Source organism: Cajanus cajan, chromosome 10 (assembly GCF_000230855.2).
Source record: "Cajanus cajan strain Asha chromosome 10, NIPB_CcT2T_4, whole genome shotgun sequence".
NCBI lineage: Eukaryota > Viridiplantae > Streptophyta > Magnoliopsida > Fabales > Fabaceae > Cajanus > Cajanus cajan.
This window is the reverse complement of record NC_138526.1, coordinates 42,280,209-42,295,768: the sequence shown is the minus strand read 5'-3', so window position 1 is coordinate 42,295,768 and position 15,560 is coordinate 42,280,209. Positions and strand designations below refer to the sequence as shown.

The 15,560-nt window shown below is 25.1% G+C and overlaps 1 protein-coding gene across 3 annotated transcripts; it reads right to left on the bottom strand.

Moving 5' to 3' along the window:
- Window positions 1-5,861: 5,861 nt before the first annotated feature.
- LOC109810422 (prohibitin-1, mitochondrial) lies at window positions 5,862-12,641 on the bottom strand. 3 transcript variants are annotated; one of them, XM_083065296.1, is made up of 8 exons: window positions 12,490-12,624; window positions 12,018-12,158; window positions 9,806-9,852; window positions 8,956-9,145; window positions 8,340-8,456; window positions 7,249-7,419; window positions 6,625-6,837; window positions 5,862-6,239 (listed from the first exon to the last, which is right to left on the bottom strand). In XM_083065296.1, exons 4-8 carry the CDS (start codon window positions 9,136-9,138, stop codon window positions 6,048-6,050), a joined length of 876 nt encoding a protein of 291 aa, XP_082921422.1. In that variant the 5' UTR covers window positions 9,139-9,145; window positions 9,806-9,852; window positions 12,018-12,158; window positions 12,490-12,624; the 3' UTR covers window positions 5,862-6,047. The 3 variants fall into 3 exon arrangements, with proteins under 3 accessions (XP_082921422.1, XP_020229476.1, XP_020229475.1); XM_020373887.3 differs by lacking the exon at window positions 9,806-9,852 and having other exon boundaries at window positions 12,490-12,623; XM_020373886.3 differs by lacking the exons at window positions 9,806-9,852; window positions 12,018-12,158 and having other exon boundaries at window positions 12,490-12,641.
- Window positions 12,642-15,560: the final 2,919 nt, after the last annotated feature.

Here is a 15,560-nt window from a genome sequence, read left to right as displayed (position 1 = left end):
ATCTGTCAGATTGTTACAAGATACATATATAACTGGTAAATCAATCTCCTATAATAATGATGTAAAATATTGAAGTCCACAAAAAAAAATATTTTTTATCTATATATGAGGGTATACTTTTACTGATTTTTTTCATTAGTATTTTAGTTTGTGTATGTAATAGGTTAAATATATATTATATATAACTAAAATTTATAATAAATACTATATATATATATATATATTTAAAATTTATATAAATAGGTATTATTAAACATAAAAATTATATTAAATTCAAGAAATGTAACTTATATTGAGCATAAAGTTATTTTTATTTATTGATAAATTATTTTAAAAATATTAAAATTTAATTTATAAATAAATATAAAATTGAATTAAATAAAAAAAATTAAAAGGATTTCTAAAAATTCTTTTGTTAAAGAATAATATCCCTAAAAATGATCTTGTACAAAATAACAATCCACGTTTGAAATATTGAAATTGATATAGTAATATTTTACTGTTAAAAAAATGTATTTATCAAACTTAACTTTTTTTTTCCTAGTTACTATTAATGCTATATTTGTTCTAATAGAGAGAGCATTAAACATAATGCTCGGAGAATTTCTTTTTATTTATTGAAATCATAATATGATATAAAAAATTTATAATAACTTATGGACTGCATCCAATTAACTAAGTTAAACTCGTTCATATAAATTTGAAGGAAAAATATATAACTAGTGATAATTTGACTGAAACTGTGAGAACATGATGAAAAGAGAAAAAATATGTTATACCTAAATCTTGTTATATAAAAGTTAAAACTATAAACTTTTTAAAAACTAAAATTCACTTATTTTATAAAAATCGAAATTATGGTCTTTTTGTGTTTTACTCAACAAATTACTCAATTTAACAAGAAAATAATTAAAATAACTTGTCAAATAAGTATCACATGCAAATTTGTGCTAGAAATACAATAAATAATCTATAATTTTATTAAAAATTATTAAAAAATTAATAATTAATTTTGATCGTATACATAAAATCGTGTCTTATATTAATATAAATTTATATATGTGAAATCATGTTATAGTTTTATACACGTGACTGTGTTCATGGACTTGCATTAGAAAGAAGACAACCCACAGCATATATAATTGATTTGTTCATCCATTGTTTCAAAACGACATACATAACCACAAATCTTTTTTAGAGAAGAAACAAAAAGATAAAATAAATTAAAACTAAGTTATTCACTTTACCTTTTAGAGAATTATAAAGATTAAGATGTGTATATATGTTGAATTTAAATGATAAAATAGAATAATTTTATTTTATTATATATTTATCCTTTTGTAAGTGCTTGTTGAAAAATTGGTTTAAATTAGAGCAGGGTTCCTTTCATTACGATTGCAATGACGCAGTATGAGAAGCTTATCCAAAAGATTAAAAAGGTATATCTGAAATCCACATGGCACATAATATATAGCATATAACTTAAATTGATTAAATTCAATACGTCAAAGCATGACGCAGTGCAACATCGATCATATCAAATAAATTGCCAATTGGCCAATATGCCCATGCATGAACAGCTTAAAAGAACAAAAAATTAATTGAAACTTTCCTTATATGACGTTTTGATTTGAATATGCAACGAATCAAACAACTCAAGAAGCGGCATCAGCTTTTTATTATTAGATTTTTATGTATCATAATCTTATTGACATCGATTCTGTATCAATTAACAACTTACAACTATCGTTTAGCACATATGAGGGGGCCCTAACATCATAATATAGTAATATAGAAGCAGCAATATTTTGTGTTTGTGTTTAATTTAACATTTTGGCAATATTTTATAAAGTGGCTAAGTTGAATTGCATTTGGTGGATGGGTAGGGATGACAAATAAATTTGTATCCGTGAATAATACATGAATCCGTCCCGACTTTGACATGAAATATCTAGTTTGATCAGGTATGGGTAAAACTCGATATATTAAACCGGGTACGGGTACAGATACAAGTATATACTTACCCGCCCTGTATCTATCCCCAATCTCATCCATGTCCCCATACCTGGTTTAATATGCATTCCTGATTTAATTGTGTTAAAAAAAATTAATATTTTATTATATGTGCTTGTTTATTATAAAGTGAAATATTTATAATTTTTTAATTATTAAGAAGTCTCTTGATTAAAATATGAGATAGAGAAATAATCTAATTATAATAATAATTAATAAAAAAAATAATTTAAAAATATTGTATATTTTTTTTACAAACAGATAAATAAATAATTTTTTACAAGTACAGATATGAATCGGGTATACCTAATATCTAATAGGAATGTGGATGAGAATGAAAATAATATACCCGACAAATACGGGTACAAATACATAGATAAATTTGAGTTGTGAAAACAAGAACAAAAGCAAGTACAAGTATTAAAAAACCATATTCAATCCGTCCTATTGCTATCCTTAGAGGTGATAAGTGACATGGCAAAAGGGTGGGTGGACACAGGTTTTCTTTTTCCAGTTTTGACAGACACTTGCACTGTATTAATGTATTTGTTAAGACAATAGCTGAGAAATTAAGCCGAATAGGTAAAATTATAGGTGATAAAAATGGTTATATATATATATATATATATATAAATAAATAAATAAGTTAAATAGAATAAAAATAATTATAAAGTTGGTGGAATCCACAATTGAATATCTTCACTTTTCTTTTTTAACTAAATATTAGAATATTTTCACCCTAAAACAAAGAAAAAGATAAACAAAATTTATATGTTTAATAAGAATATATGTCTATCAAAAATAAGTCTTAAATAAGGAAATTAGATATTACTTTTTAAATAATCACAATGAATGTAACATATCAAACTTTTTTATAATATATTGTTTTTAATTTTTATTTACATAAATAACATATCCTCCATTTTATTTATCTAAATATATCGATTTATTATACATGATGAGAAATCGGTTCACTATCCAATTTCTCAACTTAAAAAAACTTGAAAATTTTGATATGCTATATGAAAAATTGGTTTTCCGAAACTCGATTTTTCATCATGGATTTACCTTTTTTTTAAAATCTGTTTTTTTTAAATTTTTTTAAACTATTTAAATTATAATTGAAATTTAAAATATAATTATTTTAATATTTTTAATTAATTTAAGTATTTAAATTTTATTTAATAAGTATACATATTTTAATATTTTTAATTATTTTATTTTATTTTAATAAGTATACATATTTTAATATTTTAATTAATTTAATAATTTATTTTTATATTATAGATATAATTTAATATTTTAATTACTTAATTTTTATAACAATATTATTTTATAAATAATATGTATTTATTTAATTTTTAAAAATTATTTTATAAATATTATTAAGAAATATTATTATTAATTTAAAATAATGTTAATTTTAAATTAATAATGTAGAATCATAATTAACTTAAATATTTGATGTTAGCAATAAAATATTTTAAAAAGACAGAGAATATGTTCATAGCATATTCCCCTAAAAAAAAATGTTCATAGCATATTGTAAAAGTCATTCAAAAAAAAAAACTAAAGTTTCTTATCAACATTGATTCATGTATAATACAAAATTTAATGTAAATATTTATTGTTATATAACTTAAATGTTTAACATAAATTAATTTAGTTTAATAAAAATTTGAAAATTTTATTTTTTTTGAGTAATTTACAATTATTTATATATATTTATTAAATAAAAGTTAAACAATTAAATAAATTAAACATATTTAAAAAAAATTGTCTATTTTATTTATTTAATTATTTTAGTTATTATATTTTTTCTTAATTTATTTTCTTGCATTAAAACTAAAATAAGTTTTTAGAAAGATTAAAATATCTATATCTATAATAGAAAAATAAATTATTAAATTATTAAAATATTAAAATATTAAAATATGTATATTTATTGAAATAAAATGAAATAATTAAAATAATTAAAAATATTAAAATATCTATATTTATTAAATAAAACAAAATACTTAAATTAATTAAAAATATTAAAATAATTATATTTAAAATTTCAATTATAATTTAAATAGTTGTTTAAAAAATTAAAAAAATAAGAAAATCATATTTTTTATAAAAAAAAAAAAAAAACGTAAATCCATGATGAGAAATCGGTTTATGAAACTTTTCAAATTTTTTTAGGTTGAGAAATGAATTGGTGAACCAATTTCTCATTATATACAATGAATCGATATATTTAGGTAAATAAAATAAAAGATACGTTATTTATGTAAATAAAAATTAAAAATAATATATTAAAAAAAATCTAACATTTCATTAATTCAAATTCAAATACTTGTTAGATCATTAGTGTTAGTCTAGCAGTGTTAAAAGAAGGAGTTGGAATCATTAGAAATATAAAGGCTTAAGTTTTTTTTTTTTTGCTAGGCATATAGAGATTTAAGTTTGATCTCAATTATATTTATATTTATAATATTTTATATTTATACCCAAAAAATTAATAAAATACACAAGTAGTCTTTTCCATAAAAATAAATTAAACTGATCATTAAATTAATTTTTTATTTATTAATTGGTTATCGACTCAATAATAATTATAGGATTAATAGTAATTTTAATTTCTGAAAGATGATCAAATTTTAGTGCTAGTTCTCAACTTTTAAAACATTAGTTTAATCCCTTTTTTTAAATAAAAAAAATCAAACTTTAATCCATATATAAAGAGAACAGTATCGATTTTAGAGACTAAAATATGAATGTTTACAATAAATTAAAATAAAATACAGCAACAAAAACTATAGATTTTTAAAAAATTAAGGACTAAACCTAAAACTTAAATTTTTCCAGAAACTAAACATAACTATCCCTTAATCTTTTTATATTATATTAAATCACAAATTCATAAAGCTTAAAGCTCAACAAACTATTGAATTAATTAAAACTTTAAAGTAATATAAACCAATCATGTTAAATATCTTGCTAGATAAAAGATAATGACTAGAGGTTAAATAATATTTGCGTGGACTTCATATTTACTTATTTAGACCATCATTTGTATAAAAAATAAAAAAAAGAAAGTAAAAATTTATAAATATACAAGTTAAACAAATTTTTCGTCACTAACTTTTGCCGATTTCTGTCAGATTCTCATTTTTCTAAAATTCCTGTTATGTTTACATTACAATTTATTTATAATAATAAAATTTGAAAGAATGATGTTAGAAAAATATGCTTCATATCTATAACTATAAGAAGATTTTGATCATCACTTTTTACTATATTGTTTTACCCTTTAATTATTTTCTATGTTACTCTATTGTATCTTTTTTAACTTGCATCTTTAAACCACTCGTTATATTCTCTATAATCTCTTTCATTTCATTTTATTTGTATTTATTTTAAAACAAATGACCCCTAATATAAATAAAAATACTACATGCTAACGTACCGAAAAACCATATACATGCTAATGTCAAAGAAAATCATGGATCGAACCGTGAGGCATTGCAGATGGTATTTAGAATTTCCAATCAGAAAATTCTTAATTTAAACGATCATTACCAAACAGGCCGAAGAAATATGCCCTCAGCTGTAAGCTATGCAACTAATAATAAGATAAAACAATCATCGGGTAAAATTTCTCTCAAGTGTTAATGGTAACAGGTTGAGTACGATCCATTGAAGATGTAATAAGATAGAGAATTTAATCAAACCCTTTGGAATGGATCATCATTGGGAATATGTTGATGAACGCATCAGTCAACACTTTGTAAACAGAAAGAATAAAAATTCCACAATCAAACTTGTTACTGGCAGCAAAATAAAATCAGGATGGCGGACTCTAGCTGAAATTATTTCATTCATTTGGATCTCAATTAATCCTCTGCCAAATATTTAACAGTTACCGCTCAACTGTCTGATCAAGCCAACTATATTCGAATTTGCTACAACGTATCAAAAGAAAATGCAGCCTGGAATTTATGTTTACTTGTTAGAAACAAAAGAAAATCACAAACAGGCTAACTGGCTCACTTTCGGCTTGGGTCCAAATTCATCTCCTGAAGATTCAACAGCAGATCAGCGGAATTCAGGTAAACCTTATTTGCTGCATTTGATATAGTATGTGCAATCTCTCTTGCGGCTTCTATCTTCCTCAGTGTGATAAAAGCTGGATTGTTAGCAATAGCTTGCCCAATCAGTTGGGCACTTTTAGCTTCACCCTGTTCATTAAAGATGCATAAGAATGGTCAGAGGAAATTTGGTACCTAAGGAGCAAAAATGATCTGATATGCAAAACAACAATTAACAAACTGTGTGGGCTAAATTTAAAGCCCCAGTCTGAACATGAGATGCATATTTACAGACAAGGTCACTTGTTACCAAAGAAGAACCAACACCGTGATCAAGAGTGGCAAAAATCACCAATCTTTCAATGAGTTTCAGGGGTTGTGTTTCGGAAGAAGACTTGGAACAATGGCAGTATAGTCTAACCCAGCAAATAACACTTTACTTGATATACAAGCTGAATTGGAAATATAAAAACTGCAGAAATTTGTACTAAGCACCAGAGTTAACTGCATCTAAGCATTAGTAATTTATCATTACCTGTGCTCTAATTACAGCACTTCTCTTGTCTTGCTCAGCTTTTTCCACAACAAATTTAGCCCTCTCAGCTTCTTGGGCAGCCACCTGCTTAGCTTCAATTGCAGCTGTAAACTCCTTGCCAAAAGTCAAACTAGTAATTGACACATCATCAAGGGCAATATTGAAGTTAGCAGCCCTCTCAGTCAAAATCTTCCGGATTTCCCGACTAACAGCCTACAAATATTACAGTTAATTTAAGTATTAAAGTTTAAACACACTCCATTGTACTAGAATTAAATCTTTCAACTCAAATAAGTAAACATTGCGTGAAAATTAAAGACATTGGAAGGGATGTGATTCATGCAAACAAAACAAAAGGAAAAATATTTCTCTAGTTCACCTAACAAAATAAACCATCCTTATGACTTGATTTTGATAACATACACATGGTGCTATTGAGTAATGATAAATTGATTTCAGCAGAATATTACTAAGGTCAAATCACTAATATGTATCCATTGGGCTTCCAACATAAGTTGGAAAAAGAAAATATTCAACTTTTTTACACCATCTCAGCAACTAGCAATTTTTTTAAATAGTTATATCAGCTTTACATGTATCTTACAGACAAGGTTTGCTCCTTACCTCTCGCTGAGTAATAAGCTGGCTGGCATTGTACTGAGCAACCACAGCTTTCAACGTTTCATGTATGATTGATGGCAAAACCCTTTCATTATAATTCTCTCCAAGGGTCCGATAAACAGTAGGTAGTTCGTTAGGCAAAGGCCGAGTAAGGACTCGAAGTCCAATTTTCACCTGTATAACATGCATGTGCAAGTAAAAAAAGGTCAATATTGTACATGTTAAAATCTTTAAAACATGAAATGTTTGAAATCGGTTTCTGGAAATCAAACATACTTTTTGACTTATAAAGTATTACTTGAAACTTCCAACATCCTATCTTTCACAGAAAAAAAAGGGCACAGAACAGCCCAGGAAAATGGGGAGGAACGAGGAAGGACAATGTGCAGATTGTGATGGAAAGAGTACGGAATTATTAATGCAGAAACCTTCACACATAAGAAACAAAGGCTAAACTTGAAAAGGCAAATTGGAGGCTTAGACTTTATAGCAACAATTAACAGTGTCAAAATTAAAAAATAAATGATTTTAAAACACCAAATGGGAAGTAATGCAAATCTGTTTACATCATTTCATATTAAGGGGCACCTGTCAGGTTCTAAAGTAGTTAAGCCTATATGAAAAGTAAGATACATTAAAATGAATGCACTTTTTACGATCTGAACGAAGTTATGTTTCACGCTAGTGGCAATTATGTCAATGGTGAAAACATAATGGAACAAATCACAAGTGAGAATATTACTTTGTTAACTACAATTTGATCCAGTAACAATGATGCAATAAACAGAAGGACACAACAATAATAATGCCCACACAAACATACCATCAAAAAGGGAATAAAGGGACAAAAGAAGAAAAACTAACGTCAAAAAAAGTCCTACTGTAAATCAAGAGGAAAGTTGATAGACTATGGCCACAAGTGGTTCCATCAAAAGTAATAAAGATACTCAAATCAATTTCATTTCAAAGAATACAATCTTATAAAGATTGGAAGCCATTTTTGGAGAAAGGGGATGAGGAAAAGGGTTATTAGAACTTGATATCAAAACCATGTATCTGTGACAAGAAGCAAATCTTTAGCAAACTGTGTTTACCATCTGTAGATCACGACTCCCAGATGTACTCTCAACTAGATGGGGTCGTGCACGGACATCGTAGATTACTGGCCTCTCAAACCACGGAATTACAAAGTGTGTCCCTTCAGGATAGACCTGGACATTAACCAAAAGATCAATTTTACTGCCAAAACCATAACAAAACTTGGAGCATGTATGGATAAACTTCTCGAGAAACACTTCTGAAAGGAAAAAAATATGAAAGTAAAATAAAATAAACTTCCCCATAAACTAAAACTAGTTTATGCATAAGCTTATTTGTAATTTTTTGTAAAAGCTATATGAGAGAGCTTCTACAGATTAACTTATGCATAAACTAATTTTAAACTATGGAGAAACATTTTATTTTTCCTTCCTTATTTTTGCCTCATAGAAGTGCTTTTCGAGAAATTTATCCAAACAGACTAATAATTATTAAACAATGACTGCACTCATTACAAATCAAATGAAAAGGTAAATAGCTCTTTCAAAGAAACGTCAACCATAACAGAAAGACTGCAACAATCATAACCAAGTATCAATCATCAAACACTGCAATACAATAATTAGCAAACCATTTTCAATTCTTTTTCATACAATATGGTGAAAGAAAAACCTTGTCTTTGACACCGACTAGACGGTTGAAAACAATAGCTCGCTGCCCTCCTTCAACATTGTACAGACTGTTAGAAGCTGCATACAAACCAATTCCACCAACAATTCCAAGCTTCAGCAGTGCAGAGACCGCGCCAGAACCACCACCAGGAATGTTTGGAACCTTCATGTTCTTGAAATTCATCTTTTCCCTAATAGTGTGTTTGGATGAGGCATTTTAGAAATTCAGGAAATTTCAAATTCTTAGAATTTGAATTACTCTCAATTGAATTCCCTTCCTTTTCTAAATATTTTGTTTGGATAGAGTATTTTTCAGTATCTTGCATTTCAATTACCTTGTTTGTTTAGTAGTGTATTTCAATTTCTACCAAGAAAATTTTCATTTTTAAATATTTAATAAAAAATTAAAGTTTTAATATTAAATTTTATTAAAAAAAGCTTTAATAATTAGAAATTAATTATAATATTAGAAAACTTTTAATAATTAAAAAATTATATTGGACATTATATTTAATTAATTTTTTCTTCATAAATTTACAATACATTTTAAATTCACAATATATTTAAAAACTTCAAAATACGATTAATACATTGATTCATGGTACAAAGTGAATCCATTTTAAACTAAGAAAAAAAAATAGGAATCTTTAACTTTGATTAGAGATGGTTCAAAATTACAATATCACTTATGATTCAAAATAAGCACAATGAAATTCCAATTGTATGTATGTCCATATCAAGAAAAAAAATATATTTTACTTATAATCTCAATTATAACCAAGTATTGCTGGAATACATAAAAGCCCCAAACCCGAAATAAACAAAACACATGAAAAAGTTAGAAAGCTAACTTGCAACAATCATTTGATGGTGTTACAGCATAATAGAATATGCAATGCTGAAAATGACACAATGATAGCACTGGCTCAGAAAAAATAATGTAATCTAACATAGAAACAAAAGCAATGTAAAGGGGAGAGTGAGTCCTTGGTTGGGGTGCAGGCCACGAAATTCAGAAATTCCACGGAGACAGGCTGGCATGAGTAGGGTGACATAGCAGGGTGTGGAGAACTAAGATGGGAACATGAATTGTAATATAAGAGATTGTAGGCACTGCACCAATATATGGTATTTATAATGGTTCAAAACCTCATGATGATATCCTATTCTCTTGTGTACCATAATATCTACTTGTCAAATTTTAGCACAAGCTTTTTCTGGTTCCTTGTTTTAGAGTAAATTGCAGTTATAGAGCACTGTGTAAGAGATATTTTACATCAACAGAGTAAGAGATGTTTTAGAAACTCTAACAAACAGCAGCTGGAAATCTTGCTCACTGTGTATTAAAACCACACATCAACAGACAGATTAAATCACAAACAAATATTGCAATATAACTTTTTTTTTTTCATTTTACCTTCTAAGCTAGCATATGATAGCATCATACAAAAATTCTAATTTCCTAGATGGTAAATTGCATGGGTTAATTTCCCTTCTCCAGCATAACCTTTACAAGAGATTCAACAAGTCTCAGGGTGAATGATCAAACACCCACCAAACATGACAAACCAGATATAGCTAACTAATTCACCAGAGAGTTGGCAAAGTGAACCAAGTTTCAAAACCACAGGTCAAAATAACCAACTCATCTATAACAGTGGAGAAAAATTACATGATGTCATAGTTAGAGACAGAGTAAATGCTTAAGGAGTAAACAGGAACATAAAGATACTACTGGGCCATCATAACACAGTTCAGCTTTTCTGGTTCCTTGATTTAGAGAAAGTGAGATTTCACAAATACCTTTCAGGATAGGAATAAAAGGCTGAAGTATTAATGGCAAGTAAGTAAGCTGTAGATAATTCAATCTAAAGGATATATAGACAGAATGACATTGTAGAGACAAGATTCAAAGAGATCATGATAGAGGGAAAATGAATTTCACAAAATAAGCATGAGTTCTAAAGAAACAAATCAACACATACTGAATAATTTGAGATGATTTATATAGGTACAAACAGGTGCCTTAGGACATTGTTATTGATTGAATTTAATTTCCTTAGAACATTAATATAAAAATTATTATCTCGAAATAAACTAATAGTGGGCAAATCATGATAGATGAGCAGGTTAGAGTACTTGAACTTGAATGAAATATCAGAACACAATATTAGATTATGTCTACCTTTTCCTGTTCTTTTGTTTTAGAATCCTTTACCTTTTCTTTTATTTCCCTAGACAAATAAATAACAACCAAACCTTTTCCCATTAGTTGGGTTGACAACATATATAGATGAGAAGATCCTATTATGCTCTATAGCAAATCATGTTTATAGTATAACTATTGAACTCAAAATCCTTGTTAATGATTTTGCTTATGATTTTTGTTGGTTTCTTTCTGCTTTAGTGTATTCTCTGTTTGATCTATTCTTCTTATTGCAGTTTCTACAAATTTTCATTAGAGATAGAAAAAGTCAGTTTTCTCTGTAAGAAGTCGTTAGAAGTTAACTTTTTCTATCTCTAATAATTTTCTTCACACGTGAAAATCACTTGGGATGGGTTTCTACCATCGTTATTACCATATACTATCTTTTATTCACAAATGTGTTCAATTGTAACTTCATCTTGTCTAATACGTTTACTCTTCCAACAGGACAAGAGAACAAAATTTACAATGCAACAATTGAATAAACTTTTTCTCTAATGGATTAATTCCTTGATACATACATGCATTCATTCCTAAAACCTATAAAACAATTGCAAAGAGAATTTTCCTTATTTCTACCTGTAACAAGATAGAAGCAAAAACATGAAAATGAATAAAATACAGTCCACAAAATCTAATCAGAGAGACTGATACATAACTGCTATTCACTTTATGTCTCAATCTTTAATCGGCAAACAAGCTTACAGAATCAATATATGAAGTCAATGTAATCAAACAAATGAAAATGAAACCCCGATCAATAAGAAATCAAAGAAAAAATCAAACAATTGAAAATGAAACCCTAATCATCAAGAAATCAAACGGAACCCTGGGTCTAAAAGAGAAGAAAGGCAAACCTGAAGTAGAAAGAGAGAAGGAAAAAGCGAGCGAGAGAACGAGCGAGGGAGGGAGAGAGAAGGTTCGCAGAAAGAGGGGTAGCTGGGTCACGCAGAGAGAGTTCGCGAGCGAGGGTTGCACATTTGCTTGCAATTTATTCACTTTTCAGTAGAACCAGAACGATTGCATGCGTTATTCATGTTTTTAGGTACGTTAAAAACACATTTATTTATAAATAAATTATATTTATATATTCAGGAAAATTACATTTATTAAACAAGAAAAGAATGAGATGTTCATATGTTGATAAAAAAAAAAAAAATTGAGAAAAAGGAAAATGTTGATCAAAGGGAGAAGATTAATCGAATGTAGTGAAAACTATAAACAGTTGGCACATAAATAGAATTGAAACATTGCCTTATCGAGAAATGGCCTAAAGTACTTTGTAGAAAATATTACAGGGAAAGAAACGGAAAATGGAAAGGGGAATACCTTGCAAATTCTGATGACGCCCAATGAGAGTGAAGGGTTTGTGGTTGTCGAGGGGTTTATGCAGAGGGTTTAAACTTTTTCAACAAGAAAGGAAAACCGAACTGTGTGACGTGTGAGAGAGAGAATTAATTGGGTTGGACCATTTGTTCTATGGATCCCATAGGCCCAATGCACAAAAGGAGATCTTATCATTTTGTTCCAGTCCATTTAGTTTTTCTTATTTGGCATTGAGTGATGATATTTGTACACCTCATTTTGAGAGGATTAAGGTGAAAATAAGAGATAAGAAGAAAAGAGAAAAAGACAAAAGAGAAAGTGATAGATGTCATCAATAATAAGGAGAAAAAAAAAGATATATATATGTATATGTATTTTTTTTTTAATTTGTGAAATCAATGGTATATACTAGTTTTGTACCTTTTTTTCTAAGTACAATTTTCCTATTCTATAACATTATATAAAAGGGATACAAATCTTCGTAATCACCATTTGGTTTCCATTTTTATTAGGACCTTTTTACCCTTAATAACCGTCATCTGAACACAAGTAATTATTATATGAATTTTATCTCTAACTTTAAAATAACGCTCAAGTTGAATAATTCATTGTTGACATATAATTTTACAAATAATTTTACACAATATCTATAACATTATATAAAAGGGATACAAATCTTCGTAACCACCATTTGGTTTCCATTTTTATTAGGACCTTTTTACCCTTAATAACCGTCATCTGTAGGAAAAGCTTCTCAGTCTTTCGAGGAGATAAACAACAACAGTGAGAATTTTTTTTTAATTTTGTTTTTCACGTTTGATGATTGCGCCTTCACGATTATGGGATTTTCAATTCCATGCTTCTTAAATTTCGGATTCAATTCTGTCTTTTCTGTTTTGATTAGGGCTATTTCATTTTCATTATTGTAGTTTTCAGATCCTTTACCGCGTGTTTGAATTCGCGTCAGGAAACCACGTCTTGATGAATTTGACACGGAAGTAACATATAATAGTTTCTCATTTTTACGTTTTGGACGTACGTTTTGGACGCACGACGTGAATCCAAACACGGGCTTAGTAGCAGTAAATTCAAACTCTATATAGAAAAATCTTCGTTTTCACGGTGCCATTTTTGTAAATTTGAAAAATAATAAGTATATTCATTGTGATAAGCTATGTACGAAGTTTTAGTAGGCCATGTTTGTGAATATTATGTAAAATTTAAAATTTAAAATTTAAAATTTAAAATCTAAAATTTAAAATTTAAAACTTAAACTTTAAACTTTAAAATTTAAAATCTAAAATTTAAAATTTAAAATTTAAACTTTAAACTGTAAACTATAAAATTTAAAATTTAAAATTTAAAATTTAAAATTTAAAATTTAAAATTTAAAATTTAAAATTTAAAATTTAAAATTTAAAATTTAAAATTTAAAATTTAAAATTTAAAATTTAAAATATAGTTATTTTATACATGTTTTTAACTAAATATGTAAGTTTAGTATCAAATAAATTTAGTCAAAAATTTAAAATAATAAATTAAAGTTATTAATTATAAAATTTGATTTAATAAAAAAGCTCAAAATTAAGGTTCAAAATATTTGTACAATAAATTACTAAGTTTACCATGGAAACTATGTTAATTCCTGAACTTATGTTTTTAATATCACAACAATCGTTGCTTAAATTTAAAATTTAAAATTTATAATTTAAAATTTAAAATTTAAAATTTACAATTTACAATTTACAATTCAAATTTAAAATTTAAAATTTTAACATTCAAAATTTAAAATTTAAAATTTAAAATTTCAGAATTCCAAATGCAAAATTCAAAAATTTAAAATTTAAAATTCAAAATTTAAAATTTAAAATTTAAAATTCAATTTGAAATTTGAAAATTATACACTAAACTTTAAAATTTAAAATATAAAATTTCAAATATAAAATATAAAATTTAAAATTTAAACTTTAAACTTTAAAATTTAAAATTTAAAATTTAAAATTTAAAATTAAAAATTTAAAATTTAAAATTTAAAATTTAAAATTTAAAATTAAAAATTTAAAATTTAAAATTTAAAATTTAAAATTTAAAATTTAAAATTTAAAATTTAAAATTTAAAATTTAAACTGTAAACTTTAAAATTTAAAATTTAAAATTTAAAATTTAAAATTTAAAATTTAAAATTTAAAATTTAAAATTTAAAATTTAAAATCTAAAATTTAAAATTTAAAATTTAAAATTTAAAATTTAAAATTTAAAATTTAAAATCTAAAATTTAAAATCTAAAATTTAAAATCTAAAATTTAAAATCTAAAATTTAAAATCTAAAATTTAAAATCTAAAATTTAAAATCTAAAATTTAAAATCTAAAATTTAAAATTTAAAATTTAAAATTTAAAATTTAAAATTTAAAATTTAAAATTTAAAATTTAAAATTTAAAATTTAAAATTTAAAATTTAAAATTTAAAATTTAAAATTTAAAATTTAAAATTTAAAATTTAAAATTTAAAATTTAAAATTTAAAATTTAAAATTTAAAATTTAAAATTTAAACTCTAAAATTTAGATTTTAAAATTCAAATTTTAAAATTTAAAATTTAAAATTTAAAATTTAAAATTTAAAATTTAAAATTCAAAATTTAAAATTTAAAATTTAAAATTTAAAATTTAAAATTTAAAATTTAAAATTTAAAATTTAAAATTTAAAATTTAAAATTTAAAATTTAAAATTTAAAATTTAAAATTTAAAATTTAAAATTTAAAATTTAAACTCTAAAATTTAGATTTTAAAATTCAAAATTTAAAATTTACAATTTAAAATTTAAAATTTAAAATTTAAAATTTAAAATTTCCGAATTCAAAATGAAAAATTCAAAAATTTAAAATTTAAAATTCAAAATTCAAAATTTCAAATTTGAAATTTGAAAATTATACACTAAACTTTAAAATTTAAAATGTAAAATTTAAAATTTAAAATTTAAACCGTAAACTTTAAAATTTTATATTTAAAATCTAAAATTTAAAATTCAAAATTTAAAATTTAAAATTTAAAATTTAAAATTTAAAATTTAAAA

Coding starts and splice junctions, on each gene's coding strand:
- LOC109810422 (XM_020373886.3), bottom strand. CDS start 9,138: ATGAATTTCAAGAACATGAAGGTTCCAAACATTCCTGGTGGTGGTTCT. Junction 8,457..8,955: donor TAGTCGGTGTCAAAGACAAG/GTTTTTCTTTCA, acceptor GTTAATGTCCAG/GTCTATCCTGAAGGGACACA. Junction 6,838..7,248: donor AGCTTATTACTCAGCGAGAG/GTAAGGAGCAAA, acceptor TAATATTTGTAG/GCTGTTAGTCGGGAAATCCG.